The sequence below is a fragment of the Plasmodium malariae genome, assembly GCF_900090045.1.
Source record: "Plasmodium malariae genome assembly, chromosome: 10".
In the NCBI taxonomy this organism is placed as follows: Eukaryota; Apicomplexa; class Aconoidasida; order Haemosporida; family Plasmodiidae; genus Plasmodium; species Plasmodium malariae.
The window spans coordinates 1956081-1979515 of NC_041784.1; the positions used below are offsets into that span (position 1 = coordinate 1956081).

The following is a 23435-nucleotide window of genomic DNA, read 5'->3' on the forward strand; positions in this document are numbered from 1 at the left end:
TCAATAATACGTACTAAAATATGGAAAATACATAATAAAATTTAAAAATATAAGTGTAATAGAATACTATTTACAATATTTAATTAAAATTTTGCTTCTGTTTTCGTTATAATATAGGAGTTAATTAAAAAAATACTAACAATGCAAAAGGCAGTTCATTCATATTTTTTATTGAAAGTTCATATTATTTATTTTTTTAAAGTTTATTAAAAAAAAAATGTAATATAAGCATTTAAAAAAAAATATATTTAAAAAGTTTAAAATAAGAGATGTCATTAGTAGTTTCATTATATAGGGGTATAAGCATCAATATTAGATATAATAACTTCTATTAGTGTTCTATTCTTTCCTAACTTACATAATAATAATAAAAAAACATACAATTAAGTACAAATATACGTAATAACATATTCGTTAATATAGTCATATGTGTGATAGAAAAATTTTATAGTAATAGTAATATAATACTGATAATAATTGAGTATAATACATATATAAAATGGAGAGATATTGAGAAATTATTGTGGACTTCGTAGGAATATATTTTTAAAGATTTCTTCAACAATGCAGGGATGAATGTATAATATATATATATTTTTATTTTTATTATAGAAATATTTTTCATTCTATAATTTAATTATATATATAGAAGATTTTTCTTTAACAAAATTATATCAATTTATAAGGAATGATAATTTTTTTTTAAATCCATCACTATATACTGTATTATTATTAACAGATAACTATAGTTAATATAATGGAGATGAATACATTCATAATTACTACTTGCCTAGTTAAAAAAACAAAGAATTTTATAATTTGAAATAATTTTCTAATGTAAATAAAATGTATAATAAATATAAAGAATGAAAGAAAAAACATATATTTCTAAAAGGATTATACATTATGGATACATATATGGAAAAGGCTCCTTATATTAAAAAAGTAAAATGTAATTGCAGAAAATGTGAACTATACGCATAAAAGTACTTTTTATAAATATATATTTCACTGTTTTTTATATAAAATTTATTGTTTATTAATTATTTTATATTACTCTTATATTTTTATTATTATTAAAGTTTGCCATAATATAATCACATAATTGAATTTTTAAGATTTTTACATATTTTTAATTGAGAATTATGTTAATACAAGAAATATTCTATCATTTATTAAAATTAAAATAAAATAAGTGTACTTATAACTTGTATTATAATTGTTTAAACATAAAAGCTTATTTGTCGTTAAACGTTAGTATTGTACCCGTCGTATACATTTAATCAATTAGGATAAATCTTAATAATGGTAGATACAATATATATTTTTTAAAAAATATTATTATATATATCTTTATTTTAGCATAGTATAGTTTGTCGAAACAGAAAAAATATTTTTATTCAAATTAAGGAGTTATTTACTATATATATATATATATACATATATATATTATATTTTTTTATCAATCGTCAGGATGATGTAGGACTTACTCTTCCTTCTGCTCTTAATTATAAAATTTTAGATAACAAAACTGCTTATTACTCCGATGATAAATGTAATACATTAGTTGATGTTTTAAGTGAATACAATGGTGTTTTTGACTTTTGTGAGAAATTTATAGGAATCATCGAGAATTTTAATAAACTGACAATTTTTGGTCAATTCGAAGATGATTCTTGCATAACTGTAAAGTTCTGGGTATACGATCGTTTATTTAAATTACCTATTAACAACACAAATGTTAATGATATCAATAAGGTTATACTTAAGCTAAAGGAAAACATTGATTTGGATACAATTAAAGAATGTAATATATTTAATTTTACATATTCGAAGGAAGATTTTTATATTATGAAAAGTTTGTATGATTATGCTACAAATTATAATACAATCAAGAAATACCTTTATGGTAAAAATTATATATGTAAGCAGAATTTGAAAAATTATATTGATAAAAATTATGAAATATATATCAATGTAAAAGATAAGTGTAATAGTAATGATACAAGAAATGATGAATATTGTACAGTATATGATTATATTAAAAAGGTGTTTATAAATGAAAATTCTTCTTTATCGTGTAAAGTAAAACACTCAGAAGATGACGTTAGTGAAAAAGAACATGTAACACGAAGAGATGAAGGATTATCCCCAACATTAAGTAACTTAGGTAAACGTGATGAAAAGATATCTGGAATTAATGCCATAACAGAACATGAGAAGAATTCTGTTCCATTTGCTAAAATTATTGTTGGAGTTGTTTTTCCACTTTTGGGATTTTTTTTCATCTTGTATAAAGTAAATACAAATTAAAAATAAATATAAAAATACTGTACATTAATAGTGATAATATATTTCGTTAAATGTTAATAATTATTAACATAAAATATTATATATTTTATATATTTAATAACTAATTAGTTTACTCCATTTAAATCATGGTTAAAAACTAATTTATTGAAGAAAAAAATAATTAAGGATTACGAAGATGAAGAATATACACAAGAACCTTTGAATGAATATTATAGTACACGCAGACGTCATGTACACTACCATCCTTTATGAAATACATAATAAATAAATTAACAATTAAAATTAGTTGAAGTTGCACGTGGAGCATAAAGTAGTATGAAAAGCTGAATAAGTTTATATATTTATTGTGTAATCAGATATTCAAATAAATTAATATATATAGGAAAATATTACATGGTAAAAATAAAAAATATGTTGAAAAAAAATATTAATAAAAGAATATTATTGTTGAAAAATTTTATAAGTTTAGCAACAGTTAAAATAGAGGTATATCAATCTAAGCTATAAAGGATGAATCTAAAAGGGTTAATTCATAGCACAGGCTAATTTAAGAAAATATATTCATTCATGAAATATTGAGAAATAATATAGAATACCTATATACTAAAAAATGTAAAAAACTAAATATATATCGAGACAAAATGGTATAGAAATATTTTACAAAATAAAAAAAGAAAAAGAAAAAGATTTTAGAAATTAGACTATATTAATAGGATTGTTCAAAATAAATAGTGGGTATATAGTATTGCATCGCAATTTAAGAGAGCATATACAATTGATATATTATTTCAATAAAGAAGATAACGTTTTAACTTATATAGAGAATTGTAATTACAAGAATAGAAAATGTTAAATTAGTAATTGTTATACTTTTTGGTTGTTAATTTAAATATAAATCAAGATAAAATTAAGCAAGAAATAAAAGATTTTAAGTTATTAAATTTAATAGAATTAAATACATTTTTTATATAGTAGTATGACTGAATTCATAATTTAAGGTAGTAAAAAGAATAATATGTACAGCTCATTAAATAGGAAGGTATGCTATAAATAATTATTCTTATAATATGAAATAGGTACGTTCATCAGATTATATCATATATTATATCTCAATAGAAGTATACAAAATAAAAAATAACATATGAGGTTATATATATTGTAAATTATGCTATATAAAAATAATAGTTTAATTTTTGATGTAACTTTGCCAGATATAAAACAATATATAGCACAGATTTTTTTATAAATGTATAAATATAAGTACTTAACTTATAATAAAAGGTGAAATAAGAGAAATTGTAAATATAATTTAAGTAATTTTTATTATGTATAAATTTATAAATAAATTTTCTGTATACAGTATGTTAAATATATTTTCTTATTGAACAAAATTATCATATAAAAATTGGAAAAGTATTTGTTATCGAAACAATTTTATAAAATTCAACAGAACAATAAAATTTAAGTGTTTTTATTAATAAAAAAGTTCATTTTAGTTGTAACGTTATAGAAAAAACTAATGTATATATTTTCTAAAAATTATCAAGTTCTTTTTTTGTTTCATATGAAAAGTTTTTCTAAACATAAAGACACTCCATATTAAATAAAAAAGTTTACAATTATTGTGTTGTAAATGTATCTATATACTATATATATATTTATATTGTTTATTAAAAATATATAATATATAGACAAAGAATAAATGTACATTAATAAAATATATTTGATAAATATAAGCAATATATTATTAAAATTCATGATGATATATTAAAAGAGAAAGAAGAAAATTTCAAAAAATTTAAATAAAGAATAGATTGTATAAATGAATACAATCACTTATATAAAATAATTAACACAGTGCTTCATTTACTGATGAGCAAAATACAATAATACTGTAGTTATTTTAGAATAGAATACAAAATTAGTAACGATTAAAATTTATATAATCATAGCAAATATATAATATAACGTAGGTATATTAGTAATATATAAGTATTAAAAAATCAATAAAATATTAAGAATCATATTTTAATAAAAATTGAAAAATATAAATAATAGTAAATATCATATATTAAGTTAAAAGTAAATTTTTCATTATAAAAATATGTAACAAAAGTTACACAACAAACAAAATATATAAATAGCTGTAAAATATTAAATAAGTATATATATAAACTAAAACATTAATATTTTATTTTTTTAATTAATTATTTTTTATAAGAATAATTTTTCTTAGAGAAACTATTATCAATTTAATATTATATTATTTAAATAATATATAAAATATATAATATATCTATAATTATCATCGTTCGCAAGATGACGCAAGGAATAACGTATAAAAACCTTCGGACATTCATATTTTTTCTTTTGAAGGTACATTTCATAAAACAACACTTTTATTTCTTTTATATGAGTTGCATACACGTTGTAATTTCATGTGTAATTTCGAGAAGTATTTATTTATATATGAATAAAATATAAATAATTTGTTCTATCTTTAATAATATTTTAATAAAAAATAACTATATATTAAAGAATATTCATACATATATTATTTAATATTTTATATATTGACATTTCGTATTATTTATTAATATTATTTTATATTGTAAGATATTCTATTTAAATAATATTTTATTTTATTTTTTTAAGTTATTTTAAATTCTAAAATTATTGTTTTAGTAATTTTACATTAATTTTATTTAATTTTTTTTTCTTTGAATGAAAATATACTATATATGCTTAATATTTTAGGAAAAAATGTTAAAAAAATATAAAAAGAGTACTTTTGTATTGTTGGAAGAGTATAAAATCATGTTAAATTTTTTTTATGGAATATTTTATTAAATTAGAGATCTATAACATGTAACGAAAGATTAAATTTATCTTTTTTGTAAAAATTTCTGTGCTTATAATTCTAAAATGGTTATGTCATTTTCACAATGACATGGTACAATATTTTTTGGAAGCATTTGGAATTTTAATATTTTTATTGCTTATATGTATTATGTTTTTTTTGAATGATAATATTTATTTATTTATTTTTGAAATATTTAACTTTTTTTTTAGAGAAGGTTTAACAAATCATTTAATGAGAAATATAATCTTCGTAAAAAATTAGATGCAAAAATTTATCGATTATTAGGAAATTGTGAAAAAAATATTTATTAAAAAATTGGAAGCTTAAAAAATGAGATACCACGTAGTACAAAAAAAAAAGAACGAATAATTACTTACACTTAATAGTGAAAAACGAAACCAAGAAAATAAAGAACAATTATATAGAAATTCATTAATCAAGGAAAAACTGATTAAGCTACTTATGAAAAATAAATGTATCATGCTTCATAGAACATTTACCCATTATGAAAAAAAGATGATGAATGGACTTAATGATATAGCATTTTTTAAAAAGATGATATTAAATAATAATAAGGTTTACAAAAAGTTAAAACGTAAAAATTATGGTTTATAACTTTGCTTACTTTTATTATTGTTCTTATTGGTATTAATGATACCTATATTAGATTTATCATTAAGGAATGTGGGAACGGAAAATGGTTTACTGGAAATATCAAAAATGTTAATCATAAAAATTGAAGGAGAACCTCGTTCCCATTATTTTGACACTATACCACAAATAAGAGGGGTGTTCAATGAATGGTTCGGTGCAAATGAGGGGAATTACAGTACATCATATACAGTATCTAGTATTTTAATGTATTGTGCTCCTTTCTTCACATTGGCTGCTATACTTATATTAGAAATATTTTATTATTATAAAAGAGTTATAAAACGTAAAATAATTAAATTTTTAGAAAAATTATAAGAATAATAATGAACTGTTCATTTCTGTAAATAAGCCTTCAATATCAAGTACAAACTGTAATAATTTTAATGACATACTCAATATATAAGAGAATAATCGCTTATATGTTTTATGTATATGTACTTACGAGTAGTCATTCTTTATATGTAAATGTGAAAAAAATATTTTTATTCTTTTTGTGCATTTGAATTTTTGAAATTTTTTTATTTTGTATTTTAATGTATTCATTCAGATGAATTAAATGTTATAATTTAACATATATATTTCTGTATATATGAAAAATTTAAAGATATATATATTTGTGCATTAAAATTAATATATGAAAGCGCATTTAATATTATATGAATGAATTCATTTTTTAATTTACATTTTAACGAGAAAGAAAAAAAATCTTTGTATTATTAATCATTTTCTAGTATATAATTATTATTTGTCCATTTTACTAAGAAAAAGAATTATTAGTTTTTAAGTAACAGTAAATTTCCTTTATTTGTATAAAATGAAAGGAAGCGAATATATTAAATGCTATACTATTATATATATATATATATATATATTTTTTTTTTTTTTTTGTTGAACTATAAAGTAGTACTTTAAATTTAATTGTTTTTTCTTCTTAATTTCTTAATTTTTTTGCATATAATAAATTTATATTTGTCATTCTGTGGTTTACATGACACTTAAAACAGAAATAATTCAACATATCAATTTTTATTCTATAGTTACTAAAAAAAAAGAATATTTATTTATGCTTATTCTTTGTTTAATCTTTATATCTAAAATTAAATTCCTGAAAATACATATTTGTAAATGAATAAAGACATAATAATATATTAGCAGTAAAATTGTCAGTACAAAAGTTAATAATATATTTTGGTAAATCATACTGTAACACTTCCTTATTTTTAATATATATATATAATAACCCGTATATTGATCTAATAAGTAAATTTATATTATACATAATATTTTTAAGTAATGGTAATTTTATGCAACATACATATACTAATTTTACTGTGTCCTTTTTTTTATTTTTCTAATATATTAATATTGTTTTAAATTTCTACATATAGGTAAAAAATAAAAACATTAAAGGGATTATTTTAAAAATTTTACTTTTAGAAATAATGGTACAAATTAAATTTAATTAAGAATTACATTTTTTTAAAAATGACTCAAAAATAAAAAATAAATCTTTATTTACTTTTTAAATATATATTTTTTCAAATTATGAATGATATTTTATAAATTGAGTTTTCAAGAAATGTTATATGCTATAACTTAGTGTAGCTGTTTAAATGAGAATTAAAGAATGTGCTATATTTTATAAAATAATAAGCGTACATATTACTGACAATTCAATTTATTATAACAGTTATTTAATAACCATAATGGCTAACTTTTTCTAGCAATAGTAACAAGACTTTTAAAAATATATCTTGGAAAATATAATTAATAATAGGAAAATACTTATGAAATTAGAAATTATTCTGTTAGCAGTTTATAAAAAATTGAAATATATCTATATTCTACACGTTTTATGCTGTAAATAAATTTAATATTTAATGATACTTATAAATCATGTATTTTTTTTTATATGGAATAGATTTTATCAAAAAATACTTTTGATAACTCTATTATATTGAGTAATTAAATTATACATTTTGAATATTTTTGTACGAATTCAAGTTATAGAATTTTGAAATTATTTGTTTGTACATAACGTAAATATTAAAACTTTGTAATACATTTTTAAGAGTGTTTTATTTTAGTAGGCATTATAATATGCTCCTTAGGTATATATATATTATTTTCTTACGTAAGAATAATAAGAAGATTTTGAAATAAAATTTTATTGTATTCTTTATCATTGTATGTATAGTAATTTGTTATAAATATATTTCCATATAAATATATTATAATATTAAAAATCTATATTATGGAAAAAATTAAGTTCTTAATTATTAAAATTTCAATATTTTTTCTTTCATTATGCATATATCATTTTTAAGGTGACACATTATGTTAATATTTTTGGAAATATCTGTATTATTCATATTTCTATTGTTTATGTTTATTAATACTTTTTTTTTTTTATGAAATTATTTATGCATTTAAATAACTACTATTTGAATTTTTTTATTTTTAGAGCACTTTTAATAAATATTTGTATGAAAAATACAACGTTAGTAGAAAAATAAACGCACGAAGTTATCTATTATTAGGAAAATATCAACAGGATAAAGATTCATATAATTCAAATTTAAAAGATGTTATGCCAAATAATAGAGTAGACAAAAAAAAAATATATGTAATAATAAAAAAGGAGACACTGAAAAACGAAATGGGTCACATAGGGATTGTTTATATTTTCAGGAGTATTGTAAAAACGCTGAAAAAAATCAATATGACTTAACTAAAACAATAAATTATTCCTATTTTGAAAAAAAAATATTCAAAGAGCTTGATTATAAATATTACGTTATAAATGAGACAGCTGAAGATATAGAATATAAAAAAGTATTAGGTAAAAAACGTGGAATACGTCTTTCTTTACTTTTACTATTATTCTTCTTAGTATTGAAGGTTCGCGCATTAGATCTGGCATTAAGATATCTTGGAAACGAAGGAGGATTGTTGAAGTTATTAGGGTTATTCGAACTACAGCATGATAGTGACTCCAATTACTATGATATGTCTGGAACTTTATTTTGGTCCCATATCTGAGTGAATTGAATGTTTCTACTAAAAAAATTGGTATGTTCTATTTTATTATATGGCATACCTTTATTTATGCTAGTTGTCATATTTATAACAAGGATGGTTTGTTACTGTAAAAAAGTCATAAAATATGAAAATATCATGTTCAGAAAAAGATCGAATAAATAGGAATTGGTTCGTGCTTTTTTGTAAAGAATTATTTAAAATAAAGTAATATCTTTAGAGATATCCTTAAAAAATATAAAAATTGTTTATATTTTATAAATATACATAAATATAATGGTTTTCTATGAGATAAACGTAAAAAAGTATGTTATTAGTTTTTTTGTTAATATGAATTTGTGATTTTGTGAATATTTTTCAATATGCATCTTAAAGAATAGATTTATCTTATTTAAACTTTTGCTCTATTTTAATACATATGAATATAAAAATTTATTTTTTTGAAAAATACATATATATGAGTTAAAATTAAGGTATAATAACATAATTTATATAAATTTATTGTAATATGTTAATTTCTAATAACTATTACTTTTTCTTTTTCTTTTTTTTGGACTAGTCATAAATTATTATTTGTTTAGGTTATTATGAGAATGTATTATCATTGATAAATTAACAATAATTATGGTTTTTTTTATGTTAAGTGTATATATATGAATAATTATTGTAACAGTGATACATATATGTATTTTTATTCTATAAAAATTGTGTCTTAATATTTATCCCATAAAATATGTTTTCATGAAATATTCTGTAAGTGCAATAATAGAAAAAATATTTTTGTCACATTTCATTATTAAAATAGTCTATATGTGATGTTACAAATGTATAATGATTAAATGCACTTTTTAATTATGGATTATTTACATTTGTTTTTTAACTGTGAGATACAATATAATTACAATTGTGTGAAGTTTTAAAACCAGATGTTATGTTATTTTTGTATCTAATTATAGATTAAACTAAGTCTTTCATAAATTACTTGAATATATATTATACTGAAAATATATATTAAATAATCTATATATTTTATTTTGTTTTTTTTATTATCAAAAGATTAAAATGTTGTGCAGTAATTAAGGAAATATTAATGGATAATTTGTTGGATTTTTTCTAAATATTATTTACTTGTGATTAAATAATGGAAAGTTTATATGTTATTTCTTAACATAATCTGTGCTGTTATTTTCCTATTTCGCTAAAAATTACCATAGATATAATATGTAATTTGATATTATGTAAAATATTTGGGGTACATTATATTATACGATATTTTAAGCTGCTTAAACAGATTTAAATTTAAATCATAAATTATTATTTTTAACTTATTTTTTGTACTTCTAAATGATATAATTTTTATTTATATTCAAAATAGAGGATAAAAACACAATTGTACATAAAGTATGTAGATAAATTATGACAAAAATATATAAAAATTTATTTTAAGTGTCATTATTAAAAATTAAGATGATTGCATGTTCAGAATTAGTAGGAAAATACTTATATATTACGATAAAACCATATATATAGTTGTATAAGTTTTATGTTAAATATATAAAAGTTATATGTAGAACAGAAATGGAATTATAAAAGATATGTCAATTAACATTGAAGTTACAATAAAATTACGTTTTGAATATAACTAAATTTTCTTATTTCGTCAATGAAGTATACAATAAATAAAAATAAAATAATATAGTAATTATATTAATTATTAAGCGATAAAATAAGAATATATATATTAATATGAAAAAGTATTGAATTAAGAATATTTTAAAAGAGTTACTAAATAATATGAAGAAAATTAAATATTAAATTAAAATATATTTATTAATGAATGTGTTTTATATATTAAATACGCTCTCGCTAAATTCTAAAAAAGTAACTTTTAAATGAAGTATTTGAATAATTTTAATATAAGTATAATAATAAATTAATTTTTATTGATTTAAAAAATTGCATATAATGAAAAATTTGATCAAAAAAAATTGAACTCTTTAAAATAAGATATATTATTATATTAAATTATAATTAAGTAGAATATTTCAGTCATTATATTTAATGATACATTGTGATGTATATACATAATTAAATTAAAATTTAAATATGAATTAATTATATATTAATACCTTTATTATGTTTACGTATATATCATTATCATATTAATAACACAGAAAGCAACTAATCGTCAGAGAATTTGCATCATTATCTTATATAATTGGAAATAAATGTATATTTTTTAAGATATTCCTAATTTCAACTTAAAAAATATGAATTCCATAAAATACAAATATTTAAGTTATATTTTATTTTATTTTTTTACAATAAATGTAAAAAATTCTAAGTTTTTTTTTTGAAGAAGTATTAATTACATTCTTAAAAAATAAATTAAGTGAAAAAAAAAAAATGAAAAAAAACAATTATTACAAATACATATTCCTAAGGATAGGTAAATATAATAATTCTATAGTATATCGTTAATTATATACTTTGGTCTCTATAAAAGTGCTATTGAATAATAGTTATTATGATTACTTAACACATTTTATTTATGATTCAATAAAATAAATTAAAAATAATTATAAGTTTTAAAATATATACACTAAAAAATATATAAATATAAAATTTATTTTTTTAAATTAAAAAAAAATTATTAATATTAGAAATATCTTATACTAAAAATCGAGAACGAATATAATTATTTATTTTTTTATTGTTTCATTAACATATAATATAAGACAAAATAAAAATAACATATTTATTAAATTATATTTTATAGAAAAATATTCTATTTGTATTCGTATGGTTGTCATAATAATAACTTTGTATTTAGAAAAAATATGATAAATGTATAATAATTACATTTAATCATAGATATTATAATATAATAGAATAATTCACCTCGATCAATCAAATAATACGCTCTACAATATATAAGTAATTAACATAAAAATATCATTTTTCAATAATAATATAATTATATTTTTATTTGTTATATATTATATTTAATATATAATTAATTTCTGGATCTATAATATCATCTCTTAAAATTAATGGTTCTCAAATCTATCTTCGTAAAATTTAAGTAAATCAAAAAAAAATTCTCGAAAAAGATATTAATAAAATATGCTTTAAGTATATAATTTGAATAAAATATATTTTATAATTTGGCTTAATCATTCCTAAAATTTATAGTCACTATAATTTTATTATATTTGTTATTTTTTTTTATTCACTAAAAATTTACAATTGGGTAAAAATATGAGTAATATTATATTATTATATATAATAATTCATTGTATATAAAAATATTGTATAAGAATTGAATTTAATTATTAATGAAGTAACGTATACATACAAGATAAAGTGAGAAGTCATACTGTACATAAAGAAAACATCTGAAAATAACACTTTATATAGTACATAGCTTTATTTAGTAATAATTAAAATTTTTCTTATTTAGAAATAAACAAAGTATTCTTCTATTTTACTTATTATACTTTTTCCTGTATTTTTATTTGGAGAAATATAACATGAAATTGCAAAATATTCATAAATTATATAATTTTAATACCAAAATCTACATTTTGAATATTGTAAATTTTCATAAATTAGATACATAAAATATTATTCTATTAATCCTAACGGATTTTTTGTTTGAATTATTATAAAAATTCATAGCGATAATAAGATGAAGTAGAAAATTTTAATTTCTTTGTTATTTTTATAAAATATAATAGATTTTGTTCAAGGTATTTTCTAAAATATTAAAATTATTATAATTCTAAAATTACATAATTAATACGAAACAAAATTGTTTACTTGTTTCTTTTGAAATATTTTTTTAACAAAACTTTTACTATTTATTAATCACTAAATTCTTAAGTCCGTATGTATATATAATAATATAAATAAAATAAAATACTGAAATAATAGGATATTACATTTTATATCTATAAAATAAGTATACTAAAGAGACAGATAATTTTGAAAGAATCTCCTTTTTGAATAGTATATAATAATATATGAAAAAAAATCACGTAACAATTTAATCATTATTTTATGGCGTTACTTCTTATTATAAGTATAGTTTACACAATATATACTACTCTGATGTATCCACTTCATTAATAATAAATGATAAATTAAAGTCAATAGGATAATTATTATTATACATTTTTTCTTATCTATATATTATTATAAGATTAAAAAATATTTTGTTTTATTATTAATATTATAAATATATGATATTTAAGAAATAAACTTGAAATAAGTTTATTAGAAAAACTAAAATTTTATTGTAAGCAATATTCTATATAAATTTTTATGTAAATAACTATTCCTTCTTTAAGATATATATAACAAGTAGTTGATACAAAAAATATATAAATATGAGTTTTGCTAACTTTTTTATAATAAAAATAGTTTTTCATTTTGTGAACGATTAAAAGGAATTATTATTATATAAGTTATGTCTAATTGTTTAATCGTTATTAATTAATGAAATATTTATATTTTAATATCTTGAATATTAGAGAAAAAATGTAAATATTTATATGTTTTTCACTTAAAATATAAACTACATATGGGAATATTACCAATTCTTATTGTTAATATAATCACATTTAGCAGAATTTTTTAAGGATGGAGGTAAATATATTATTATACGTATAATTTACCTAATAATTTTTATGAACTAATTTGAATAGTATAACGTATATATTATTTCGTATTAATTTTCTAAAATGTTTAATATGTCTATATTCACTTCTCAATTTTATTTTTATTTTTCAGGTATCAAATACTAGTAAGAAAAGTAAAATACTAGCATATTTTGATCAAGATTATGAAATTGAAGAATCATCACAATCATATAACTTATTAAATCCTATAAAGGAAATACATGGGAATTTATATGAAATTGGTTGTAAGCTTGATAACAGTTATAAAATGAGAAATTTATTACCTGGATTACTAGATGATAGTAATCCTGTCAATAAAGATGAGTTTTGTGGTTTATTGAATGAATGGATAAACAACAAAAAATATATATATATATTTGAAGGAACTAATTGCGAAAATAAGACAAAATTTTGGGAAGAAAATATTGAGAAATTGTGGGAACAATTAAAAACGAATATTGGTAATGAAGAAGGGTGTGAGAGATGTAAAATTTTTTATAATTGTTCTGTTTCTCCTGAAATGAAAACTTCTTTATCTGTGGGTTTTACTATTTTTGGAATTTTACTCATTACTTTTTTTATTTTTTATAAGGTATTATAAGTATTATAGTTAAAAATTATGAAAATACAGAATAAAAAATGTACTTATTTACATTAAAATATTATTATTATTATTATATATATATCGCATTTCATGCTTTTCCATTTTATATAATAGTTAGGTCCCATTAGATCAAGGATTCACAACTGTCTACATAAAAAAAAAAGAAAAATAGAGAACATAGTTCCAGAAAAATCATGTGAATTATTAGAAGGATCTTCTAAAAAAGGGATTTCATTTTCTGAAAACGGAAGTATTGCGTTAGGTTATCATTCTGTAGAAATTTAGCTGTTTACATATAATGCTGGATTGGAAGTATATTTATATATTATTTTTAAAAATGAACAGATTTATGTACAAAAAATTGTATTATGGAGAAAAAATAAAAAAAATAATATAGTGGGAATATAAGTAACATATAGATATATTGCAAATATAATATTTTATGCTTATAAAGACAATTCAATAACGTTAATGCTACTTTGAATATAATATATTATAAAAATTTCTATCATATTACAGATTAGCAAAACATTAAATGATTAATATATTTTATTTAATAAAATATATTTTTCTTTAGAAAAATACAATTAGCTATTATAACTCTATTAATCATGTTATTCTGAAAAATATGTAACTAAAATATTTATGTGCTCATTATATGCAGTTTAACATATAAGAAATACTATAGTTAATACAACCATATGCCTTATTTTTTATCATTATTTTTATGAGGCAAGCATTATTTAATTAAATATCAAAATAAAAATAAACAGGATATATTAGTTAATTTGAAAACACAAATAATTAATAACTTTACTAATATAATTTTTAATAAATGAAACAAAACACGATGAAAAAATTTTACAGAATATTAATTATATAATTGTAAATACGTTTGCAGCACATATTTATATAACCTATGAAATATATATGATGTTATGAAGATGTGTAATAACATATATTTTATACTTTATAGGTAAAATAATCATTAGAATATATTTTATAATAATATGTTTAAATTATGCTTTTTATATTATTTATATATTTCTTCTGAAAATAATGGAAATAAAAATATTTCTATTAAGAAAGAAAATGATAATGAATAAATATAATATATATTACTTAAAATATAACTTTATTATCATTGTATATGTTGTAGATTATATATACAAAATAGCAGAATTATCACTCTTTAATTATCTTAATATTTTTTAAATGTATAACTATTTATTTTTATTTAAATTTAAATGGATCTAATATTTTTACTATTTCATTTGTATGGAATACATTTTAATTTATTTTATATATATACATATGAAATATGTTTATATATATTTTTATTAGTTTTATGTAAATATTTCGTAGAATTATAAATATGAAATAGGAAAAAGAAAACAGACAATAAGGATATATATATATATAATGAAAAAATATTATGTTGTCAATTTGTTTTAATATATCTTTATTAATTATATATGAGATACTCTTTTTAATTCTATAAATGCACACTATGTAAAGAAATATACTTTTTTAGGGAATGAATTATTTTATGAATTACATTATTAATATTCACATTTCATTATTAATAATTTAGTTACTCATATTTATATTTTATATGTAGTATGCGCAGATAGGAAAAAACGAAATATATATAATTTATATTTAGATGAATTTTACTATAATAATAAAAATATTCAATCTAAACTTATTGTTGAATATGGTATATTAACATAACTAACATTAATAAAGTTTATTAACTAAAAATAAAGCTTTCCAAAAATTAAATACTATCTTTTGTATAATAGAAAATTTTAGATGAGATAAATTGTTAAATAAGAAAAAATAAATAAAAAAAATAAAATAATTATGAATATAATACATGGAGTATTTCTTATTAAATCTTTTGAATATATTTAATTAAATAAAAGAAATAAATGCAGATTAAACGATAGGTAAATTTAAAGAACTTGTAATTCATAGAGTTATCGAAAATTTTTCATTGAGCGTATAATATGAAAAATAAATCTTATTACATTTTGACAAATAAAAATTACATAAGAAAGGACTATAAATGTGAATAGAAATCAATGAAATTGGTATAAAAAAGGGAATAAAAGAAATTCCCAATATTTCATATAATTTATAGATAACTAGAACTCTTTGAAGAATGAATAAAGAACAAATAGCAATTGGCTATCTTCCTTTTTTACTAATATATATTACTGCTTTTTATTTTTTTATGTATATTAAATAATATTTAAGCTATGTTTAATCTAACATAAGTGAAAAAATATATGTAATTTATATTCTTAACGAGAATTACTGTAAAAATATATCATTAAAAAAAGAACATAAATTTCTTTGATGATACATAATTCTTTAACTTGATAAAACTTAAGAAATTTTAATATAATTTATTTAAAATAAAAAATAAATGGTATTATTAATGTTAAGTGATCTAAAAAATTAATAATTATAAAAATACAAAATAATAAAATAGAATTTTTAAATATAAAGGGAAAGACTACTAAATATTATACATAATACACAGAACTATGTTAAGTATTATACTTACAATAAATACAGTGTGGTGATTAGAAAAATATATTTAAAAAAGTAATATTTTAAGGAAATATATAATGTAATTTAATTAATATTATCAAAAATCACAATAAATTCATATTGTATATGTATTAAATTATTTTTATTACTTTAATATGGGAAGGAAAATATCTTTAGAAGAATACAGACAAAAACCATTGTTATAAGTAGATATACTTTTTTCTCTTTCCTCTATTCATTTTTTTTTTCTTAACATTAAATTTTATAATATTTTATTATAATATATTTTTTTCTGCAAGTAATATTCATATGTATATAAAAGATTTTTATATTAGGGTGCACAATATTGATAGAAAATAATCAAATTCTGTTAGTGTAATATTATGTTCTAGAAGTAATTTTATGTAATATATTAATATTATGGAGTATTTTAATTATTTATCAATACGAAAAAGAATATATATACCTACTCTTTTATTATTATATTTTTGTCATTATTGATGGAACTTGTTTTATAAAAATTTATAGACCATGTATGATATAATAAAATAATAAGAAAAAAAGATATGCTTTTTCATTATTGAATGAATAGAGAGAATAATTATCGAATAAAGTTTATTCTTATAGTAATACATTTAACACCAGAATTATTGTTTTTTTTTTTTTTTTTTTCCTATTATATAAACAATTCCTCTAAATACATATTTTTAATTAATATAATAAGAAAATTGAAGTTGAAATACTTTAAAGCATATCATTTACAAATAATAAGAATAAAGCTTATATATTTAATTTTCAAAACTATTATATACAAAATAAAAAAATTATAATTTATTTACATTTAAATTATTTTTTCCTTATAGTTTTAACAGGATGATGTATGTTATACTTTTTATATACATTATAGACCATAGAGGAAAAAAAGTGTTATAATTAATATGTAATAGAATGGTATACAAAATAATTTTTTTCATTTATCTTTAAATTTATTATACTATTATTGTAATTAACATATTTTTAATATAATAACCTGTTTTTTGAAATTATATTTACAAAATAAAAATTAATAATGAAAAAACATTATTAAAATTAGTTATTTCCCCATCAAATATAAAAAATAATAGATAACCTACATTTTCTACATTCTATATTTTATATGTACTCAGTATATAAAAATATTAATAAATCCTATATTTTATCATTAATTTATGTTTTCCCCTTTTTTTTAAATGACAAATAAACATAATATTTAAATACTATACTAAATAGTTAATATATGTATTTTGAATATTTATAAATAAATTCAAATTATTTCATTTTAATAAAAGTTATTTTCTTAAAAATAAAATTAAAATTAAAATTCCATTGCATATTTTTATATTTATTTTTCTTTGTTCAATTTGTAGAATGCGTCATTGTTATATATATTTTAATATGTTCTTATGGAAAAATAAAAAGTAATAAAAAAGAAAATTAATAAAATAAATATATTATTGTTTATCATTAGAAGAATATTATATTGTTTTTAATTTATTCCTTAATGTATATATTACAATATTCAATGTATGTATAATGGAACAAAGTACTAAGTTTCTTATATTTATTAAAATAGCCACCTTTGTTATTTTAAGTTGTATATGTCATTTTTACATTTATACGGTAAAATAATATTATTTAAGGAGATTTGTTTTACTTATATTTTTCATGTTCTATATTTGTTAGCACTTTTTTTATTGTAAGATTATTCATTTGATTAATTGATAAATTTTTTTTTTTATATTTTCAGCGTAAGAATAACAAATCTTTGGTTAAATGCTACAATAATCATAGAAAATTATACACAAGGTCTTATAACTCACTGGAAAAATATAAACCGGATGAGGTTTCAAATATTGTATGTTTAAAAGAAGGAATACCAAATGGAATGAACGATAAAAAAGATTTATCTTATAATGAAAAAGTAGACGAATGCAAAAAAAAGCAATCAAAAAGAAGTTCATTAAGAAATGAAAGAGGACATAAAAAAGATATGAAAAATAAATCTTGAATATTTGAAACAAAGAATTATTCCCATTTAGAAAAAAAATATTTAAAGAACTTGATTATGTAGATTTTCTTAAGAACAGCAGAACCACTAGTGAAAAGACTTACTATAAAATAATACGTAAAAAATACGGATTACGACTTGGTTTACCTATTATAATAATATTGTTATTATTAACATCGTTCATATTCGATTTTGGGGGATTTGGACTTATACGAGCGTTGATTAAGATATTGAATACAATTGCAACAGGATGGTTGATAACTTTACATAACATTTTGAAGACATCCTTTTTAAGTTCTTTTCTCAAATCGGTAGATAGTATACAGAAGGAAACACCAAATGGAGGAGGTAGTAGTGGAGTTCTTGATCATTTTTATGTAACAGGTTTTTTTGGAATTTTTATATATTTAATACCTTTCATTGTATTAGGTATCACAATTATATTATGGATAGTTTACTACCATAGGAAAGTTAAAAAATATCAAAAAATAAAATTTAGGAAAAGGTAGAATTTATAATAAGAAATATGTAACTTGTATCATGAAGTCCTTAATATGAAGAATTGTTTATAATATCTCTAATTCTATACTTAATAGACATTTAAAAAAGTTGCTTAAATTATATAAATCATCCAATATATAACAATCCTTCATGATATAAAACAATAAAAAAAAATTTGTTAGTGTTTTTGTGAATTTAAAAGTTTTAATTTTATTAAATATGTATTATAATGTATTGATTTAGTTTAAATAAACATTAAAGCTTAGTATATGCATATATAAGTAGTTTCATATGAAATATGTATATTTATGGGTTAAGATTAATATATGATAGCAAAATTCGTATAATTTTATTCTGTATGTATGTTGATTTATATTTGAATTATTAGAAATTGTACTTTTTACTTATTAAGTAGTTGTAGTTTAATATTCTTATTAATGATGTTATTAAAATAATATATCTTTAATTTTAAATTACAAAAGAATGTGTTTTTTTTACAATTAATAAAACTGAATAATGATATTTTGTTGCACTGATATATATATATATATAATTAAATAATATATTTATTAAATGTTAGATATTTATAATAGTTTTCTAAGTTTGTAATTATAAATATTTACAATTAATTGATGAATCAATACGAGGTAATTTATTTTTATTGTGAATTTAATTATGTTTTGAAAAATCTAATTAAATATATATTTATTCAAAAATACATATAAATAATTTATACATATATATTTTTCTTTATTCATTATTAACGAATAAACTTAATGAAACAGATACAATCATATATTTGTAGATTATATGTGAGAACAGTTTTACTTTTTTATCCTCTTTTTTTTCATAATAATATACCTCTAAAAATGATTTATATATCTATGTAAATAAAAATTATCATTAAGATTAATGTAAATAAATATATATTCTCTACAATTATGCAATAATATATATATATTTATCTGTGTATATTTGCTATTTTTTATTTTTGTAAATTTTTTATGAGAAATATTAATACCATATTAAAGATGTATACAAATATAAATCATTTATATTAAGAAATAGTGAATGCATCAAATTAATAACAATATAATTTTAAATTAAAATAAATTTAAGATTCTAGAATTTAAAAATTTTTATAGTTTATATTTTGGTAAGTATAAATATAAGAACTGAAACACTAATTATTATATAATCCTATAATAAACATCATTATATATATACTTAATATACGTAAATTATAGTTTTAATTAATATCTATATGTGAAAAAATGAAAAAATCCGAAAGTAAGAAGCATATGTTATTTATATACGAACACATGGTTGAAGTAAAAACTACTGAAATTTTAATGTACATAAAAACTACATAATTCTATATGTGTAATGATATTATCATACATTTAAATTAAGAGTCATAATAAATTTTGATAATAGTACAATATATGTGTGAGGTAAACTGGATATACTACTAAATTATAATAAAACCATCTAATTTATATGTGAATCCCTAAAAACATAAGAAGAAAAAAGCTTATAAATATGGTTTTAATGAATGTTCATAATAAAATTATGTTTAAATATGTAGAAATAATAGTACACATTAATTAGTGATTAAAATATATTCTTATTAGAAACAGTGAAAACAATAGATTACTTTAAGAATGGAATACGCAGAATTTTTTTTAATTACTAGTATGTTCATACTACAAATAAAACTACTAAGAGCATGAATTTAATTGCATATACATAAGAAAAATAAAAAAAAAAAATGGAAAAGACATTATATAAGGTTAATATATTTCTTACTAATATTAGTTCAATAATAAATTATTTTTCCATGGTAAAACTTATATATACCTTGTATTTGTTTATTAGACGTATATAGGTAGCTTTTAAAAATTTTTTATTTACACCACAGTTCATTTAGGTGAAAAAATGTTGAAACAATAAATAAAATTAAATTATTTCATATTTTGTATTATTCTTTTGAACACATGATTTAATAAATTGAAAATTAATAATTCTATAAAAGCGATAATATTTTTTGAATATCCTTTAATTTTATTTTTAAAGTATGTTAAAAATATTAAAGTATATTAAGCACATCATTTAGGAATAAAGTTTTACAATACATTTCACATAAAATTGACATAAAAAATATTCGTTTAATTTCTTTATTAGCGCAAAAAGAAAAATAACATCAATTGTAAAATATACATATTAGTATTGTTTTACAAATTACAGAAAAGAACATATATATGTTTAAATTAATCTACTATTAATTTATTTTATTTGGGATTTAAAACAAGAATTATTTGGAACTAGATAAAGACAAAAACAAAAATAATAAGATGAAAAAAAAATATAAAAATAAAAAAAGAGAATTTTTGTTAGTATAAAATAACTTATTGAATGAATGAAAACATATTAACTTACTTTTTTTTATTATTTTCAATAGAAACATATATAAATATATCGCACAAAAATATACAAAAATGCACTAGGTATAGAGTTATATAAAGGTTTTTCAAGAACAAAATCGTTGTGAAAAATTACAAAATATAAATTTAAATATTTATATAAATAACATTAGACATAATATATATTTATATATATATATATATATTAAAAGTATAGGCATTAAATGAACTTGAAACAAATGTGCACACCAAAAATGGAAGATGAAATCCTTTGTAAAAGTTATACATATATATTTTTACTATCTTGTGTAAACATATGTAGGATAAAAGTTATGTTTAGTATATTAAATTAAATATTCATCAATGTAATTTTTAATTATGTACTATCATTTAATTCAAATCATAATATTTTATAAAAATATTTTCATGAGACCAGTGTAACCTTTAAAATTAGGGTTATTTTTACCTAGTTTTATAGCTATATATTTAAAAATTTTCAAAAAAATATTTGTAAACATGAGAAAACTTATAAATATGCATAAGTCACTTACCCCCGAAACTGTATAATTTCCTAAATGGTAAAAAAGATATTCCCAAAACAAAACTAAAATATATAGAATAAAGTACAAGTATATATTCCTAAGAGCAACTTTTAGAAATTATGTTTCATCAAATTTTCTATTTTTCTGAAAATGTTTATCTACAGAAGCTAAAGACTTGAATATTTTTGCTTCTATCAATGTATCCAGTTTTTTAAATATATTGATTCTACCAAGATTACCTAAATTTTGCTTTTGGGTTTTTTTTAATTTAATTAGTTCTAATGTTTTATAATTTTCTTTATTTATTTTACTTTCTTTTAAATGTAACTTTATGGGGTTTTCCTCCTGAACTTAAGCTTCTGATAATAGCAAACGTTTATCTCTTAATATCAACGTACACTTTAGGTTCAATTTTGTTTCCATAGGTTTAATAGAGATAATATATAAAAGAATAAAACGTTAACATTTATTATTTACATAGTATAAATCATTATTTTCTAAAAACAAAATAAAATAATATTAAATAAAATAAAATAAAATGAAAAGAAAGTAGTACAAGTATGAGAAAAAAATGAAAATATTCCTAATTGTTATTATACAAATTGATGTAATAGTAATCCAATATACAAATTAGGAGGATTGAAGTCAAAATTTTGATGAATTTGAAAAAGTTGTTTTTTTTTTTCTTTAAAAAATATTTTAATGCTGCGTATAAATACACAAGAAAAAATGATAATGAACCTTTTATAATGTTAATTATAATAAGAGATTTCATACTTGTTAATATAATTTGTTTTTAATATATTCCTTTTTTTTTCTTTAAATTTTTTATTAATTATTACTTTATTAATATTAATTCAAGTGAAAAGACATTTAAGCATTAAATGAAGTATTATCGCAATATGTATTATTATTTTTATTTATGTAAAAGTTGTTAATTAAAATAATTTAATTTCAATTGATTAAAAATAGTAAAATATATATAATACATGTAAATTTATTTTTTCATTTAATAGTATATCGAGAATTTTTGTTGTAATAATAGACATAAGAATGAAATAAAATAATAATACAAACAAAATGAAGAATTTGAAAATTTTTATATTAAATTAAAAATATATATGATATAAAATATATACATATAATTTATGATATATATTATTAAAAAGGTAAATTAGAAACATTAATACTTTTAATCAACATTT

The 23435-nt window shown here is 18.1% G+C and overlaps 2 protein-coding genes and 3 pseudogenes across 2 annotated transcripts, besides 3 other annotated features; all 5 read left to right on the plus strand.

Moving 5' to 3' along the window:
* Nucleotides 1–1305: 1305 nt before the first annotated feature.
* On the plus strand, nt 1306–2565 carry PmUG01_10051100 (PIR protein; the record flags this gene model as incomplete). Its single annotated transcript, XM_029005715.1, has 3 exons — nt 1306–1308; nt 1474–2298; nt 2422–2565. The coding sequence occupies 3 exons, from the start codon at nt 1306–1308 to the stop codon at nt 2563–2565; spliced, it is 972 nt and encodes a 323-aa protein (XP_028862276.1).
* Nucleotides 2566–5179: 2614 nt separating this feature from the next.
* On the plus strand, nt 5180–6145 carry PmUG01_10051130 (annotated as a pseudogene).
* Nucleotides 5180–6145: a sequence feature (Plasmodium exported protein, unknown function, pseudogene).
* Nucleotides 6146–8167: 2022 nt separating this feature from the next.
* PmUG01_10051160 lies at nt 8168–9034 on the plus strand (annotated as a pseudogene).
* Nucleotides 8168–9034: a sequence feature (fam-l protein, pseudogene).
* A 4479-nt stretch (nt 9035–13513) lies between these two features.
* Nucleotides 13514–14440, plus strand: PmUG01_10051200 (PIR protein; the record flags this gene model as incomplete). The annotated part of the gene is made up of 3 exons (XM_029005716.1): nt 13514–13519; nt 13664–14143; nt 14270–14440. The coding sequence occupies 3 exons, from the start codon at nt 13514–13516 to the stop codon at nt 14438–14440; spliced, it is 657 nt and encodes a 218-aa protein (XP_028862277.1).
* A 3849-nt stretch (nt 14441–18289) lies between these two features.
* PmUG01_10051300 lies at nt 18290–19270 on the plus strand (annotated as a pseudogene).
* Nucleotides 18290–19270: a sequence feature (fam-l protein, pseudogene).
* Nucleotides 19271–23435: the final 4165 nt, after the last annotated feature.